We start from the raw sequence: 16,269 nt of genomic DNA on the forward strand, positions 1-16,269 counted from the left end.
TTACTTTGCCTAGAAAGTGGGAGACTTGTGCCTGTATCTTACATAATAGTTTATATATTTCCCTGGGTAGTGTGCCTTAATGCACCTGTTGTTGCTAAGTGACACCTAGTTCCATTTTTTTTTACTTCTACTACAAATTCTATTATCAACTATTACCAAATCCTCTCTGATTTCAGGGAAATCAGTGACTAACTGGTAGAAGTGCTGCAGCCGCCCAGAAAGTACAGATGAATATTTAATACCATCTTCATGCCCATTTTCCATGTGATTTTTAAATAAATCCCTTAACACTTCTGTTTTTGTTTTCCCTAGGGAATGATTTTAAAGTGATTTAAAAATCACTCCACTGTTCTAGTGAGGAAGTAATATAAAATAGCAGGCTTTGGGGAAATCACATTTTGGGTGCGATCACCATTGAACCAGGGGATGGTGAGGCAGCTACGTTCCTGTGCTCTGTGTAAACCTGTTAAGTATGCTAATCCGTCACTTATGATGTCTGTCCATCTTGCCTTCTCAACTAGCTCTGACGCTGCTTGAAGGGAGAGATAACCCTGCCATATATTTTTTACTGTGAGCCTCTCAGTACCTCGTCCCTGTTGATGGACTTAAGGTAGTATTCTGTTTAACAAGAGCATTTACCATGATACGTGGTTTCCCAGGAAAATGTTTGATGACCTTGACTTTTCGGCACAAAATAATCGATAAATTAAGTTTTACATGTAGGGAGACTCTTTTTCTTTACACCTGCAGCCGCGAGGTGCAGGCTGTGGAACCCCTTGCTGGTTGCTCTTCCTGGCTTTGATCATCAGCCAAGCTTTTGGTGTTTAGCCATAACATTTCTCACCAGAAATGGTAAGAATTTTAGAACACGCAGACGACCTAGCTGTCTCTCCAGCCACATGAGCTTTAGATGTGAAGTAATTGTGAAGGAGCCGAACTGTGTGACTGGTTTCCTCTTAAACACTGCACTATTTTGATTCGGGTCGATTTGGCCCACGCCATGTGGAGCCGACACAATGGGGCCGCTCTTTACTGGAGAGGCAGTACACTGTGTATTGTACAGTTCTGGGTTTGTTTTCCTTTGGCCAGTGAGTGGGAACCTCCCATTTTCCGAGCAGTAGTAACACCCCTGGAGGCTGGCCCTTGCTGGCGTGCCCTCCCACCCTGGCGGGCTCTGGGGACCCAGCTAGAGGGGCTGACCACTTGTGCCTGGGAAGCCAGCTTCCTCTCCTCCCTCTGACCACGGGCATGTGTGTGCCTTACACAGCCAGGGACTCGCAGCTGTCCAAGTTGCAGACTTTCTGACTTGCATTTTCAGCCGAGAATGCAGGCTGATAAATGCAGGACAAGTAGTAGAAGTGTCAAAAAGGAGCTGGTGATCGAATCTCCCCTGCAACGAAAGGATGCAGTTCAGGGAGAAGTGGAAGCAGAGAGCCCAGTGCCAGTGCTGGTAAGAGGGGCTCACCCACAGCGTTTCTGTTGCTGTTCCCACGCAGGGCTTTGCTCGTGTGTGAGCATTTAGGGCTTCTTGCCCTCGCTTTGATTTTACAGCTTGCTCTGCCTGTCTCTTGTGAACTCTCCTCTCCCTTCTTTCCTGTAGATTGTCTTCCGTTCTACTTTCATTCTTCTTTGTGAGGAAAGGTATGTTGATATTTCGTGGGTGAACGTGGCTTCCAGGAGGCTTCTTTGTACAGAACAACCATGTATTGTTTAAAATGATGTCCCACCTAGCTGCAGTGTTGCCAGATGTGCACCCAGAGAGGCACATTTTAATTGCCTTCTATAGGGTTGAAAAAGATGTCCTTTGCAAAATTAGAACATGTTTACACGATGTATTTGTTATTGTGAAAATGTGGAAAATGACGTTGGAGGGTTTTTTAAGGAACATTAACTGTCGAAGTTACGCATGTTCTCATTCACTCACTCATTTTAACAGGTTTGCCTTGAACAGCGTAAGAAAAAAGCTAAACTTTGAACCAATTGAGAAATGTTTCTGTTCTTCACATTAGCTAGACTCATAGCAGTTTGGATAGATTCAAGTGTTTCGGTTGACTTTGTAAGGGAGGAATGTGAAAAATGGTTGTGTTACCATCAGTGAGTAGGTTGTGCTTCTCTCTTGGAATTTCTTTAGTACAATAAAGGCACATAAATTTTTTAAGCAAACTGCAGAAAACCAGCAACAGGCACTGCAGAGGGAACAATTGAACCTTTCAAACGATCTGTTAAAGGGATTGTTAAACAAATCCCTAGCAATTTTATATAGTGTTTTTTTTTTAAACAGAGGTCCAGCTGCTGTTATCATAAAGTGTTTGGTTAATTAATTTTCAATTAATGTCTTTAAGAATCTGAACTTAAACTGGATTGGATTTGAATTAAACTGCATTCCTCTGTGACACATGAGACTGCCTTATATTGTATTACCTTCCAAATTATGTTGCTAACCATGAACTGAGAAAGTCAAGTATGATGGACTTTTTCACTGCATATTTTCATCTGAGAGATTTATGTCCCCACGTTGGTATATTGTTTAGCGATGTTATTCATTATCTTGGATTCCTTTCAGCTAGCATAACAGTTCGTTTATGAATTGAGTAGTTTGAGCCGCTTACATGCTATATAAATTTAATTCATTAAAACTCCCAGCTGATGTAGCTTATGATTTCTTGGAGGAAGTCGTGTGGTTTGGGTTCCCTTGTGAATCTTCTTAAAAATCTTTTGTCAGTGATTCTTCAGATATGTAAAAATATTTGTCCAGAGGATTAAATACACGATAGAAGGTTGCTGCGTGATTTTTGTTTTAGTTCCACAGTGACTTTTAAAAAACTTATTTTTCTTTCTAGTGCTCAAAAAAAAAAAAAAAAATTGGCCCCTCATATCCCAGTTGTTTATTTAGGTCAAATCTCACTCCAGGCAGTTCCATGGGGAGTTTTGTTTTTTGCCCCCATTCCCCCCACTGTAATGGATAAGGCTGTGTGTGCTGCTGTAGCTGCACCTGGCGGGGGTGCTCATCAGGGCCCAGAAGCTTCTGGCAGCGTGGGGAGCTCCGGCTCTGTGAGCCTGTAGGGAGAGCTGTGAGGGAGAGGTGAAGGTAACAGTGATACAGCCAGACACTTTTTCTTATCTGCTAGTGTTTCTCTTCTTCCATGGGGGTAAGCAAGATAAAAAGAGCTAATATCAGATAAGAGAAGCAAGAATATTTAAGTAGGGCCTCTGCCCAGTGCAGATCTCCTTACAGGGGATCGCTGCCCACGGCGAACGAGGATTCCACGAACTGCTTGGAGTACACCTGTGTTTCAAGATGATTTTTAAAAAGTACCCCAGCACAGCCATGAAATCTATTTCTTCTAGTGCTATTCGTTCTGTCCTTAGCCCACGCACTCGGTGAGAATCCCCAAGTCTGTAACGTTTAGGTCTAAGTAACTTTATTTAAGAGGTGGCATTTTGAAATCAAGTTTTGCTGCTTTTAGTTATGTACAATCAGTCCTTGGGGGGAAACATTACATAGTTTAGAAAACATAAAAGTAATTAATGCATGTAAAAGAAATTTGAATAGTGTAGACAGAGGGAAAAATAAAGTGCCCTTGCTTTTGCTCTCCAGAAGTGCCCACTTTTCGGTGCCTGTAAGTTGAACATTGCAGCGTCTGAAACTTTATAATGTCCTGTGCATATGAAAATATAACTGTGTGTGTGTGTGTGTGTGTGTGCGCGCGCACGTGTGTGTGTTTGGAAAGTGTGCTGGTACTATAGATTTCTGCATTAATTTTTTCCCAGAACGTATTAAGCACATCTTTCTTTGTCACCATATTTAGATTTACGCCATTCCTTTTAATGGCTGTATCTTCTAGTTTGTAGCTGTACCATAAGTTGATGATTATTCCATTTGTTTTCAATTATTTGCAATTCTTACAATTGTATAGTCATTGACAAATAACTTTGTGGGCTGTGAATGACTAACGGGAGTAATTGGGAGATTCTTGATCTCTCCAAGTTGGTTACCCTGCTTTCATCAGAATACCTATTTTTGTCCCCCCAAACTCAAAAGTAATCCCTGGAAATAATTCATTCTAAGTATTTTGTACCTGCTTAAGAATTTAGAGGAGAAGGGTGTGACCTCAGAGTCAGAAATGGCTGGGGTATATGTTGTTTGTGTTGTGCTTTCGTTGAGTCACTTTCAAGAGTTGGCAGGTAAGGACTGGGACACAGGTCTCCTGCTGGGAATTTTGAAGGCGGAAAGACGGGGAAAATAGAGAAGAGGTGAATTTTCATGTGTTAGGTATACTTATTAGGTAGTTTTTGAAAAGTTTCTTTTTAAAGACACCTTTTCTATTTATGTTTTTTTCCTGGGATCTTCAAATGTTAAAAACGGAATCTGAGTTCTCCCCGTGGTATTTGAATGAACAGACGATTAACTTGAGCTGACAACGTGAGGAGGCAGCATATATGCCGGTGTAGAAAGGAGACTGGGCTTCGGTTGGACAAATTGGTGCTTTACCTGGGAAAATCTTTTCTCTCCCTGAAGTTCTCTTTGCTCTAGAAATAGCAGAAGTGAATTAAGACACAAGCCCTGAAGTATAAACTTATGGGCAATGATCATGTTGTCAAAATCCTGTAAGACTTCAGATGACTGTGATTGAGTTCATTAAATTATACTTACAACGCCCTTCTGCCCAACAGGTTTTTCTGCATCCCTGTAGATGTGTAAGGAAATAATTAATGATATTAATTACGTCGGTGATATTTAATAAGTACTTTCTTTGTTTTTAAAATATTGAGCGGCGCAGGAAAGAAGTTCCTGCAAGCTGTACGTAGTGACATAGTCCCAGGCAACAAAACAGGAAATTTTACTCATGCAGAGCCGCAAACCTTCACTGTGCTCTTTGGTTCTCCCCCTTCATTTGTTTATTCATTCGTTCATTAGGCCCACATTTACAAGGCCTGAGATTTGCCAGACGTCCTGTATAGTGCACAGGGAGACACAGGTGAGCAAGACAAATACCCTTCCTCTCCACAAGCAGCAGAGTCTGGGTAACCAGGGGCTTTGTTCCTCAGAAATGCTTTTCACATTGTTTACTCGGCGCAGGTGAGTGTTAATCTCACGCATCCTTTCCCACTTGGCAGACGGCACTTAAAGTATCAACCGGCTCCAGCAAGAACACATTCTCCATTTTGTAGCGCTTAAGGTGGGCTCAGTGCTGCTTTGCAGAAGGCACAGGGGCCCTTCACTGCTCTTATGAACGCTTTGTACGAATGAGGCCTCCAGAGTTGCACACATACTTTGTAGAATGGTCCATGGAAGGAATCTTGGGGAAGTGCCTGCTCAGATAGGGCCAGTGTGAACTCACTAACCTTGCCGGCGTGGAAACCTATCCCAGAGAAGGCTTCCACCACGTATGTCCCTGTCTCATTACAACGCTGAGCCTCTCTTCTCTTCTGGGCTTCTTGAGTGGGTAGAACACGAAAATCCACCCAGCTCCTGTGTGTTTCTTTTCTCACGTCTGTCGTCAATGGGGAGGCAGAATGGCTGGTCACTGTTTTTTATAACAAAGTAATGTCAGTTGTTCTCTTTTTAAAATTTTTTTTGGTGTAGTCATAAAATGGGAAAAATATACAGAGTGCCTTGCTCTGTGTCAGACACTGTTTTAAGCCTATTAAATGTTATTTCAGTTAATCCTCATCATTCTAGAAGGTGGGTGCTATTGTTTCCCTTTTTACAGGTGAGGACCCTGAGCACCGAGGGGTTAGGTACCCTGCTCAGTTACATATTTAGTAAGTGACAGCTGGGAGTTTCGGTTTTCCGTCAGATTTTCCAAAACCCATACCTGGACACGTATGTGTATGTACAATTTATTTAAAAACGATTTGCTTATGCTTGGCATGGGGATTATAAAGATGAAAAAGAAAAGATAAAACTCCCTGCCCTTAGAACATTTAAAAATTGTTTGAGAAAGGCCAATTTATAAATGATAGAACAACAGTCGTTGATAGCACAAACAAAGAGAAGGATGGTTGTGCCTGAAGAGGTGGAAATACGAACGAAATAGAATTAATTGGTGTTGGGAGCCAGTCTTATTTTGGATGTCATGTATTATCTTCCCAGAAAGTTATATATAGGACGTAGATTGGTGGAATATCTGAGAGTCTGGAGATACCTTATTATCCTCCCTAAATTTCTTTCTTTTTTTAAATTTACAGCATGATCCAGGATAATTGGAAATGTTTATTCCTGAATGAGTAAAATGGGCACGGTGGTCCCTGTAGTGTTTAGAGAAGGTTGCCGCTTGCCCACTGTGCTCTACTCCTTGACAGGTAGCATCTAACTGCAAGGCAGCAGAACCATGTCACAGGTGGCAGGTGATGTGGCTGGTGTCATAGAAAACGCTTTGGAGACCAGAGACGGACTTTGGTTGAATATCTGCCTCTCAATCTGCAGATCACCACCCTTTCCTCCCCTGGCCCTACCCAAACCCAGCTTCAGAAGTTTTCTCATCTGTAAAATGAGACGTATGTAGTAAATCTCTAAGGTCTCTTCTGGGGTGACAGCTCCGTGTTTCAGGATTATTAGTTTTGATCCCAGAATAACCTCTGATGGAGTCAGGTCAAGACCCTGGAGTTTGGTTTTAGATTCTAAGCTCAGTTTATCCAAAAATTGTTTGGGTTTTGAGTTGTAGCAGCTGCAAAACAAGGCTATTGGCTTTTCACCCAATGTAAGTTAGTAACACAAGTGAAATGCGTTGAACAACCTGGTAATAAATAAAAGTGGCAGCAGAATTTGGAGTTAGCAGGGAAGACTGCCCAGGAGAGTCAAGAAGCCCCTGCTTGAGCCTACAGATGATATATGACTGAGAATAATTTTAGAACCACAGAGGCTCAGAAATTATAGTTTATCTTCAACTTTACAGAAGTTTGAAATATCCCCGTGATGTGATACAGCTAGTCCTAAGTTTTTCTTAGAGTGACATTTTGAGGCTCTGGACATTTTTAGTGCTTGATTTTTCCAGACAAGGTGTGTCCCTGAGGGCCTTGGGGAGGAGTCAGTCTGTAGTTCTGTTGCTATTACAGTTGTTACTACTGAGGAGGAAGCAGACGTGAGTGTGCAGAGCTGTGCACTCACGGTCAGGGGACCCAGCTACGGTGTCTTGGAAACACCGTGACATTTCTAAGCCAAGGTTGTGCTTCTGTCAGATGGAGAAAGTAGTAGTGTCTGCCCTCTGGATTCATCATCTCCAAAGGTTATCAGGACTGCCCTGGTCAACTTACTACCTTCAGTCTCTCCATGCCCCAACGGGCTGCTACCTGGCCGCTTTTTTCAAATTACAGATACTGTTACTCATTTCCCGCTTAAACCTGCTTACACCCCTTCTCTTGGCAGAGAAGGCAAAGCATGGCTGGCATGAGGCTGGCCCTGAACTTGCTTGCTGGCCTCGTCTCTTGCAATTTCCAAAATGTGTCCTGTCTTTGGCCCACTCTTCTTCCACGGGAGGTGCTTTCCCACCTGGAACTGTTCTTCCTTTGCCTGGCATGTGCTTCACTGCCTGACCATTCTCTTCTATCTTTCAAGTCCCAGCTCACAGGCCAGGTCCTCTGAGAAGCCTTTTCAAACCTTCTCCCCACATTTTCCCATAGACTGTGCGCTCCTGAGGTCCAGCATGTTATCCTAGCGTGGTGAGTAATTAAGCATTTCTGCCATAGTGTAGCTGGAGTTTATTCTCCAGTGTCCTTCACTAATGGGGGCCTATGCCTAGCAGGAACCATGGTTTTGTTTGCTTTGTGTTCCGTATCTGACATCGTGTCACAGCTCCCCCTGCCCCCCCTCCCTTTTCTGCTTATGTGCATGGTCCTGGTCGCCCTTTGCAGGACGTATCGGCAAAGAATGGGTTGAAGAAACTGAAGAGAGACTGGATCTGAGGCTCCTTCTCCTGTATTCTTCCCTCTGCCCCTTCAAAGGTTTTAGCCACCAATATCCAAATATGTCGAACTTCCAAAAAGTAACAAGGGACGCATCTAGAGGAATCTGCTGGACTAAATATGATATGGGTATCGTGCCCCGCAAATCTCCTGTGCTTCTAGTATTTTTGACCTAAATCATATTAACTTACATTTTACATGAGTACTCGAGTACCGACATGCAAACTGATGTGACCAAAGCCAAAAGCCTTGTCTCTCCCTCTTACCAGCACCCCTTCTGGCGTCAGTACCATCTCTTCCTGTCCGCCACTCCTGACACCATAACGTCACCTTTGATGGTTGTAGTACACTTGGAAAAATCATTGTGTGACCTTTTACCAGCGTCCCAGTAAATTGATTATATGTGGAAAAGTGTAAGGTTGGGTGTTCCTGGCCAACAGCATGTCCTTGAACTATTTATTGGTAAATTAAGTGCTACCTAATGGCGTTAATATGTGTTCCACCCTTCAAACCTGGTTCTCCAGGAAGATTTGGTATTTTGCGGTGTGATTTTTTTTAATGTTCTTGAGACAGAAAATGAGTATCCTTCAGGAAAGGACTCTGCCTTTTCCCTGTCTGTTGGTGAGATGATGGAGCCTGAGCCGGTCAATGTGGCTTCCATTTCCAGGTCTCAGAGCCGGGCAGAGAGCAGGGCGTCAGACTCTGTCCTCCCTGAGTGGTGGCTGAGGAGGCCTCACAGTGTGAAGCAGTGTTATTGAGTTCTCATACAAAGGGAAACAGAAGGATTGGGGAGCGTTTCCTGTCCTAGAACTCTGAAATTCCATCGTGCTTATTGCCAGTGGGTTATGGGAAGGGTCACCATCTGTGTGACCTTCAGTAATTCGTGCACTCCCTCTGAGCTTCAGTTGCCTCATCTGTGAAACGGTGATGATGTACCATACAGCGCTGGGGAGAGATTTAATGAGCTAATGTGTGTGTCATCCCGCAAAGGCATGTGTACATTGTAGGGGCTAAAACTCTCTTGTGTCGGAATGACAGTTATGTGTGATTCCCGGGACCACCATTGGTTGAGTTTCTGCCCTGGACAGGCACGGTGTATTGAAATGCTTCACTAACCCCGTGATGATAAGAAAAGTTGTTACTTTTCCCATTTCCAGATGTGGGTGTGCAGGTTGAATAACGACCCCAAGGCCACAGCGCCGATAGTCAATAGAGCCAGGAATTTTTGAAAGTACTTTTAAATATGAAATTCTTAAACATACACAAAAGGAAGTAGATGAGTAGCATCAGAATCACCTGGAAGCTTTGGGAAACCCAGACGGCTTGCTCCCCCTGCCCCCGAATTTCTGGTTCAGTAGGTCTGGGCTGAATTTGCATTTCTAACCTGTTCCAGGTAATGCTGATACTGCTGATTTGGGGCCACACTCCAAGGACCACTTAGCTGGTATTATGAACTCCCATCTACCTGTCACCACCTCCAACAATAGTAAACATTTTGGGGACCAGGATTTTAATCCTCACTCCCTACATCTGTCCTTACCTGGTCTCCGATCTGCCTTCCTGGCAATGAAGTATGCAGAAACCCTTCTGTAAACCAGATATATGTTATGAATATTCCATCCTCCACCCCCAATATCTCCAAATAAGTAGCTTAAAGTAAGTTGTTCTGAAATCTCACTAAATCTGGCTTTTGGAGCCTTTAGCTTAATTACTTGACCTCTTCATTTCAGGGTTCCAAAAATAGCTTTTATGGACACGGGAAGAATGAAGAATTTCAGGCCATACAGCTATGGGGGACTTATTGGCTGGAAAAGAATCTGTAGTATAGATTTAAGATAGAGTTACTTGTATAACTACCTTAGGGTATCATTTTTCGTTTTTGTTTTCATTATCTCTTCTCATGTGAAAAACTGGCCGGCAGGATTAGACGCTGGGATGGACGTGTGTAAGAGACATGCTGAGCCTGCCCCTCAGGCTCTGCTCTGCCGTCTCTGTCCTCCTTACACTGTTCTTTGCCTCTGAGGCCAGGCCTGTGTCAGGAGAGAAGACACTTCAGGCATTGTGTTTGCAAGGGCAATAGGCCCATTCCACTTAGCTTTCTCCTGCGTGCTCCCTGGGCGCAGGGCATGGAGCACGTCCCATAAACCCCTGTTGTGCCTTCCTTTCTTCGTTAACATTCTCTGCAACATCTCCATGGAGTGCCGCTGACTAAATGCAAGTAGTTATGTGCGTTTTCGTTAGTCAGTATTATTATCTTTATTGTTACCTCAATTTCCATTATTTGTCTCTTACACCATTTCCAGATGCCATTGATTTGATAGTGTTTCGCAGTCTTTCTCTTCATTTTTAGTAATAGGATAATAATTTCAGGAAACCAGTTTCTTATAAAACTGACAAATACAAAATCCAGACTCTTTTCCTTCTATCAAATTGATTTTGAGTGTCCACGTTTTGCTAATACCGACGTGCCTAATTAAAGAAAACATTAGGTGACAGGTTCTCTGATTTGAGTGCTTTCTGGGGTGCTGTATAAAAAGGGAATTCAACATCTTATCAGTGTTTATAATATAAAAAACTAGATTCACAAGTATGTCATTCTTGGTGTTAGCATGTCCTAAGGATAACGTGACATTTCAGCGTGAGAAATATATTTAGATGTCTGAGAGTTTGGTGTTTTGTTATGTCTTCTCCCAAACATTCTCCAGTTCATTCACTTGTTGTGGTTTAATGCCCAGGTGTGAGCTTGCTTCTCAGTCTCAGCTTAGATCAGGTTTTCTTTTTCCCTCCAGTTTTTTGTATAACGTGCTTGTGTAGGTTGTCAATGAAAGTGCAGAAATTAAAATGTAGAGGCTGCGTATGGACCAGGTGTCAGGAGCCCTTGGATCCAGGCCTGCCCGCCTGGCAGCAGCTCCTCCTGGGCCCTGGGACAGTCACGTAACCCCCGTGCGCCCAGGTTTCCCTGTCTGTGCGACAAGAGGCCTGGACCAGATCATCTAGGTTCTGACGTTGGTACAACTGGAGTTCTAATGTTGCCCAACCTCCTGCTCCTTTTCAACAAGCGTGCTTCTAAACAGCTGCCAAGCCCGTGGTCCTGCACACCCCAATGACCAACCTGGAGAAGAACATGCATTACCGAAGCGGAATGCGATCGTATTGAATACCTGGGTCTCCTAAGTTTTAACGTCCTGGGTTAAGGGAAGAAGAGCATGTCTGTTACAAAGTGATGGGAGGTCATTGTCCATGGCCACAGGATGACAAGGGCTCTAGTCGCCTTCTTCCTGCACTAGTTTGCTGGCTTCCTTAGGCCCCTTGTCAACGGGCTCGCCTGTCACTCTGGCCTCATCTTTTATCACAGGCTGTGTGTAGGCTGGGGTGGCTTTGGGATATGGGCACCCCAGGAGGGCTAATCATTGGTACTCCCTCAACGGGGTGCTATTCAGATTGTTTCCTGTTTTAGATGGGAGACTAGGGACTGCTTAGGCAGAGGTGCAGTGGGGACCTCTTGTACAGAACCATTCCTCTTTGACTCCAGTGTTGCCCACGTATTCAGAGAAACTAAGGCCGTACGGTTAACCATCCATGATTTCTCAAGTATGCCCATCCAGGCGTCCTGCTGCCCACCTCAGGTAACTTATTCACCTGTTCTTTGCAGCCACAGAGTATTCTTTTAGAAAGGAGTTCTCATAAAGGTAGTTTTCTCTAGCACGTTAGATTTCCAGGGATGCTGTAGCACCCCTAGGGCTTGGTGCCCCAAACGCTTGGCCTGCTGCCACCCAAGCCTTTTATGCGGCTCTGCCCCAGCTATTGTGAGCTGCTTGCTGCTTCCGGAACTCACCGTGCTCAGAGGAGGATTTATCCTGAAGCTAACGAAGCTTCGGTTTCAGGATTCCGTCCAAGGTCCTGGGAGGGACTCCAGCAACTTTATAGTCATAACTTTGCATTTTTTAACACCCTCCTCCTCCGATCGTACAGACTTCAGGCCCTACAAACTCTGGTACCATCTGTGAGCACGCTCCCTGTCATCTCTGTTTTCTCCGCGAGGAATCGCCCATTCGCCCTGACTTCTGGCTAATTCATTACCTGTTAGCCTCCTTTAAGAAGCACCCCACGTTGCTGAGTTCCTTCATTCATCCAACATATTTATTGGGTGCCTGTGCCATGCTGGGTGCTGTTCTAGGTGCTGGAGAAAGCAGTGAATAAACTGGAAAAATCTGCCCTGGTGGAGCTTGTAACCCAGTTGGGAGGAAGTCAGGTTCATTCTTGTGGGTCAGACACCACTCGTGGGTTCCCACGGCTGGTAGGCATTGTATTCTAATGGTTCACACATCTGTCTTCCATCTGGATTGTGAGCTCTCTGGGGAGGGTGGGGTGGCTGTGTCCTTTTTATTGTGGTGCCCCAAAGACCTGGCGCAATGCTCAGTAAAACTCTGAAGAGAAGGAATGCATAACTGCTAATAACATTTGCATGTGAGGAAGAGAGGCAGCTATAATTAGAGGCACCCTAATTATAGGAAAATGAGGATTCTTCCTTCAAATGTGACGGTTTCAAGAAGGCCTTGGTGGGAATATGTCGTGAGATTGTGTGCAAGAGAGCAGTACCAGGGGCTCATGGGGCCACACTGATTATGAAGTGGTTCCCGAAGCCTCTTCTTATTGCACGTCATACCGTCCCCTCCCCAGCAACAGTACTGGTGTCCCGTTGGCAACGCCGAAAAGTGCGCCGCTTTGAAAATGGGCTAAGCTCCATGAAAGGTTTTTACCTCAGCTGATCAAGTAGCTTTTATGGCCATGCAGAGAAATCAAGGAAGTCCTAAATTCTTTATAAGCAGAAAGGATGGATTTCTCATTTCTTAAAATAGCATACTGCAAGAGTTGCCATTTCCTTAGTTTGCTATTTCAAGAAGTGGCATTTAGGTTTCAGCTTGTGTTACTTATCAGAGGCACAAAGGCAAGAAATGACCAGAAAGATCAGAGGAAGCTCTCATGTCAGAAGGAAGAGCAGTAGCACCAGTAAGCCTTTTTGCTTAGCTCTTCTCATGATTTTCGAGGTGTGTTTGGCCAAAACTGAACTCATTTGTGGGCTGACGCTTTCCAGGTCTGCTGGATTCCAGAGGAATCTCGTTTTCCTGGCATGGGGAAGATTCCCTGGTTTCTGATTGCCTGTGGATCTGGAATTTCAATTTGCGTGAACGTTGAGCTGCCAGACCCACAGCAGCAAATGCTCCAGGAGGGAGTGAGTTTAGAGAGCCTGAAAGGGAGGTTAATGGGAGGGCAGGTGGGTCATGCTCTTTGGCGCCTGTGGGAACTGCGTGATCACCGGAAGTTTGTGTTGCTGTGTTGCCACTGCTTTGACCTGTAGAGAGGGATGGGTGGGGCCTGGGAGTCAGGGGCTAACGTGTGCACATGTCCCCGTGCCGTGGGGCTCCTTCTCACCAGCATTTGGATCACGTGGCCCTGGCTTCTGGCCTTGCCTGTGGGTCTCCTCCATGGAAACCAAGGTTTTGATTCTCTGTTAGAAAACCTTCTGTGGGACCTGAGCCTCTCAGACTCTGCCTCCATCTTCTCCCTGGGTAAACACCACGTAACCCTCAGTGAGGAGCGTCTCTTGGGGTTTACCATCTGCCCCTTTCTCCTCCTTTGGAATCTTTGATCTACTTCTCTCATGGAGTTTCCCAAATGGGAATGGGTCTAAAGTGCCTCTCTGTGCACCCTGACCCCCCAGTTGTTTTTCTCAGTCCTTCTAGACACAAACTTGATCTGTACTCCTCAAGTCAGTTTATAATGTAAGCATCTATTTATGTTTCTTTGGGGCTTAATCCCTGAATTCCAGTGTCATCTCTGTTTATTATTGTACTGTTTCCTCTGTCTTTGGCCTTTTGTTTTCCTTTCTTTGTGAATGCTCCTACCATTGTTGTCTGTTTTATTTCATATGTTCCTGGAGGGTGTGGGATAGTTTTTGTAAACAGATTGGAGCACTCGAAAAATGAAAAAATCTAAGAATCCTCTCATGCAAGCAACACATTTAATTATAATTAAATAATAATAGCAACGTTTATTATGTGCTTACAGTTTGCCAGGTTCTGCCAAGCATTTGACCTGCATTAACTCTATGGAGCTTGATAACAGTCCATGTGCCTGCACGACTCAGCTTTCATAACCACACTGGCCACACTGCCTTCAATGTGATTAACATCTGTGTGGTATCTGTGGCCCTATCAGGGCATATCCAGGTTTTGTGACTGATGAAGCTTAGAGTTTTGGGGGACTTGTTTAAGAAAAATAATCATCAATACCAAATAAGGCATGGAAGTGAATATTTAGAATTTAAAAAAAAATAGCACAACAAATTTCAAAGGCTAACTCAAGCCACAAACATCAGAAATACAGGAAAACAACACATTTTTATCAATAACTTCTTGACACAATTCAGAAATACTTTCTTCCCCTACATTTTTTGGCTTCCTCCTATTATGACCTCTTCATATGAGCATGGTTTTGTATTACTCTGTTTGTATTACTTTTGTATTACTCGCAATTTTGTATTACTCTGTATCGCAAGGACAGATCATTTCATCTTTCCTGCTGAATGAGTAATCAAACTTTGTATATTATTTACCGTCGTTTCGAAAAGTTTCTCCTAGCTTCACAACATTTGGTAACGTGGCATCAATGTTTAGGATTGGGCAAACCTCCATTAGGTTTCTTTCCTGTATGAGCTGTATGATTTTGGGGGCATTCTCAGCTGGCACAACAGTGACTCTCAAATGCCCCCAGGCAGTTCTGGGGCCAAGCGCCTCGGACTGTGTGTTTATTGCAGTATGACCCCTCATGCTACACCTCCGTGCCCTGAGTCAGGACCCTGGGGGGACTGACATGCTGGGCGTGTTCCTGCAAATCTTCCTAATAAGTCAAGATGCTGAGCAGCAGTTGTGCTGTATAGGAACGTGGGGCCTGGTGAGGGGTCCATGCCAGTGAAGGGCATTAGGCTTTATTAACCTCACAGTCAGTAGGTGTCTGGGTCCTGGGCTAGATGATGACGGGGGTGGGGGGCCAGGGAATGAGACCCGGCCCTGTCCCAGTGGTCGAGGAGGTGAGCTGTTCACGGGTCCTTTCAATGCAAAGCAGAATGAACTGCACCCTAGGACTGCTACTCACCAGGGATACAGCAGTCAGAGGGGGGAAAGCTCCCTTGTAATGGGGGCAGGGAGGGGGTGCCCCAGTTATACAGCCAAGTGCTGCACGCCCTGAGGCTGGAGCAACTCTGCTTTAACTTCTTTGACATACTTGCCTGTGTGAGATTTGTTTGTGAGAGTCTGCTGCTAGAATAAAACATTTGTAGGTGGCTGCCTGAGGGGTTGTAGGGTTGTGACAGGTGCGGAGGTGTGAGGGCATGACAGGAGCAGCTCTGAGTCAGCACTGGTGAACTGGATTGTGTATGTCATGGGCCCTGGGGCGAGAGATGCCCCAGAACCACTCTGCTGCCTCGCTGAGGAGCGCTGTGTTGTCGAGTTCAAAGCTTTGCCCACGCAAAGAATTCTCTCTTCCTTCAGCACTCTGGATGCATCAGTCCTTGGTGAAGTGAGGAGACTTCACAGCCCATGGACAGAAATTGGCTCCACCTCCTCCCTTAGCTCTGCGTGTAACTCCAGCACCTCTCAGCATATCGAATTAAGTGTTTAGGAGCCTGCCTCTTCCACGAGTCCAGGGTGTCTTCAACTCAGTTCTGTAGCTATTCTCCAGGGAATGACACCCCTCCGCCGAAAACTCTGTATACAATTTTACAAAGGAAAATGTATATACATTTTGGGGGTGGAGGGTGGGCCCAGGTTCTCAAAGGGGCCTGTAACCCCAAGGAGGTTAAGGAACTGAGCACTGGGTTTACGCCTCTCTGAATTGACAAATTCCAACACAGTTCCTGGAGCCCCATTCTAGACCCTGGGCTCTTCAGAATCCCCTGCAGAGTTTGCTCAAGCACAGACAGCTGGTCCCCACTCCTGGAGTTTCTGCTTCAGTTTACTTTTGTGTCAACTCAGGTGATGCTGACGCGGCCGCCCCGGGGACCCCACTTTGAGAACCACTGTTGTAGTCTGCTGTAAATTAAAAGTACCACACCCTCTCTGCTTTCACAATAACTCGAGAAATGAATGTTCATAGGTGGGGACTTTTGCTCTCCAGACAGGAGAGAAAGCTGAAGGACTTGTGTGTATGGATTGAGCTACATTGTTCACACCCTGTGAAAGCAACGTAACCACGCACTGTACCAGCTCTGAATGTCATAGACTCGAGATGGCTGAGCCCCATCATGCTTAGGGAGACACAGTGTCCTTAAATATGTAAAATTCAAACTCATGAATTCTCAGGGTT

At 44.8% G+C, this 16,269-nt stretch overlaps 1 protein-coding gene across 36 annotated transcripts in view; it reads left to right on the forward strand.

Moving 5' to 3' along the window:
- DOCK9 (dedicator of cytokinesis 9) overlaps positions 1-16,269 on the forward strand; it is a 256,192-nt gene that overhangs the window by 98,387 nt on the left and 141,536 nt on the right. For 10 of the 36 annotated variants that reach the window (XM_074329450.2, XM_019756905.3, XM_074329472.2 and 7 more), the window contains exon 1: positions 1,191-1,450. The exons of the other annotated variants lie outside the window; for them this stretch is intronic. In XM_074329450.2, the coding sequence (XP_074185551.2) occupies positions 1,325-1,450 (126 nt within the window). In that variant the 5' untranslated portion in view covers positions 1,191-1,324. Of the gene's footprint in view, positions 1-1,190; positions 1,451-16,269 lie in introns of those variants that run through there. 36 annotated transcript variants of the gene reach the window in all.

The sequence above is a fragment of the Rhinolophus sinicus genome, chromosome 16 (genome assembly GCF_057876585.1).
Source record: "Rhinolophus sinicus isolate RSI-liver-muscle chromosome 16, RSI-T2T, whole genome shotgun sequence".
NCBI lineage: Eukaryota > Metazoa > Chordata > Mammalia > Chiroptera > Rhinolophidae > Rhinolophus > Rhinolophus sinicus.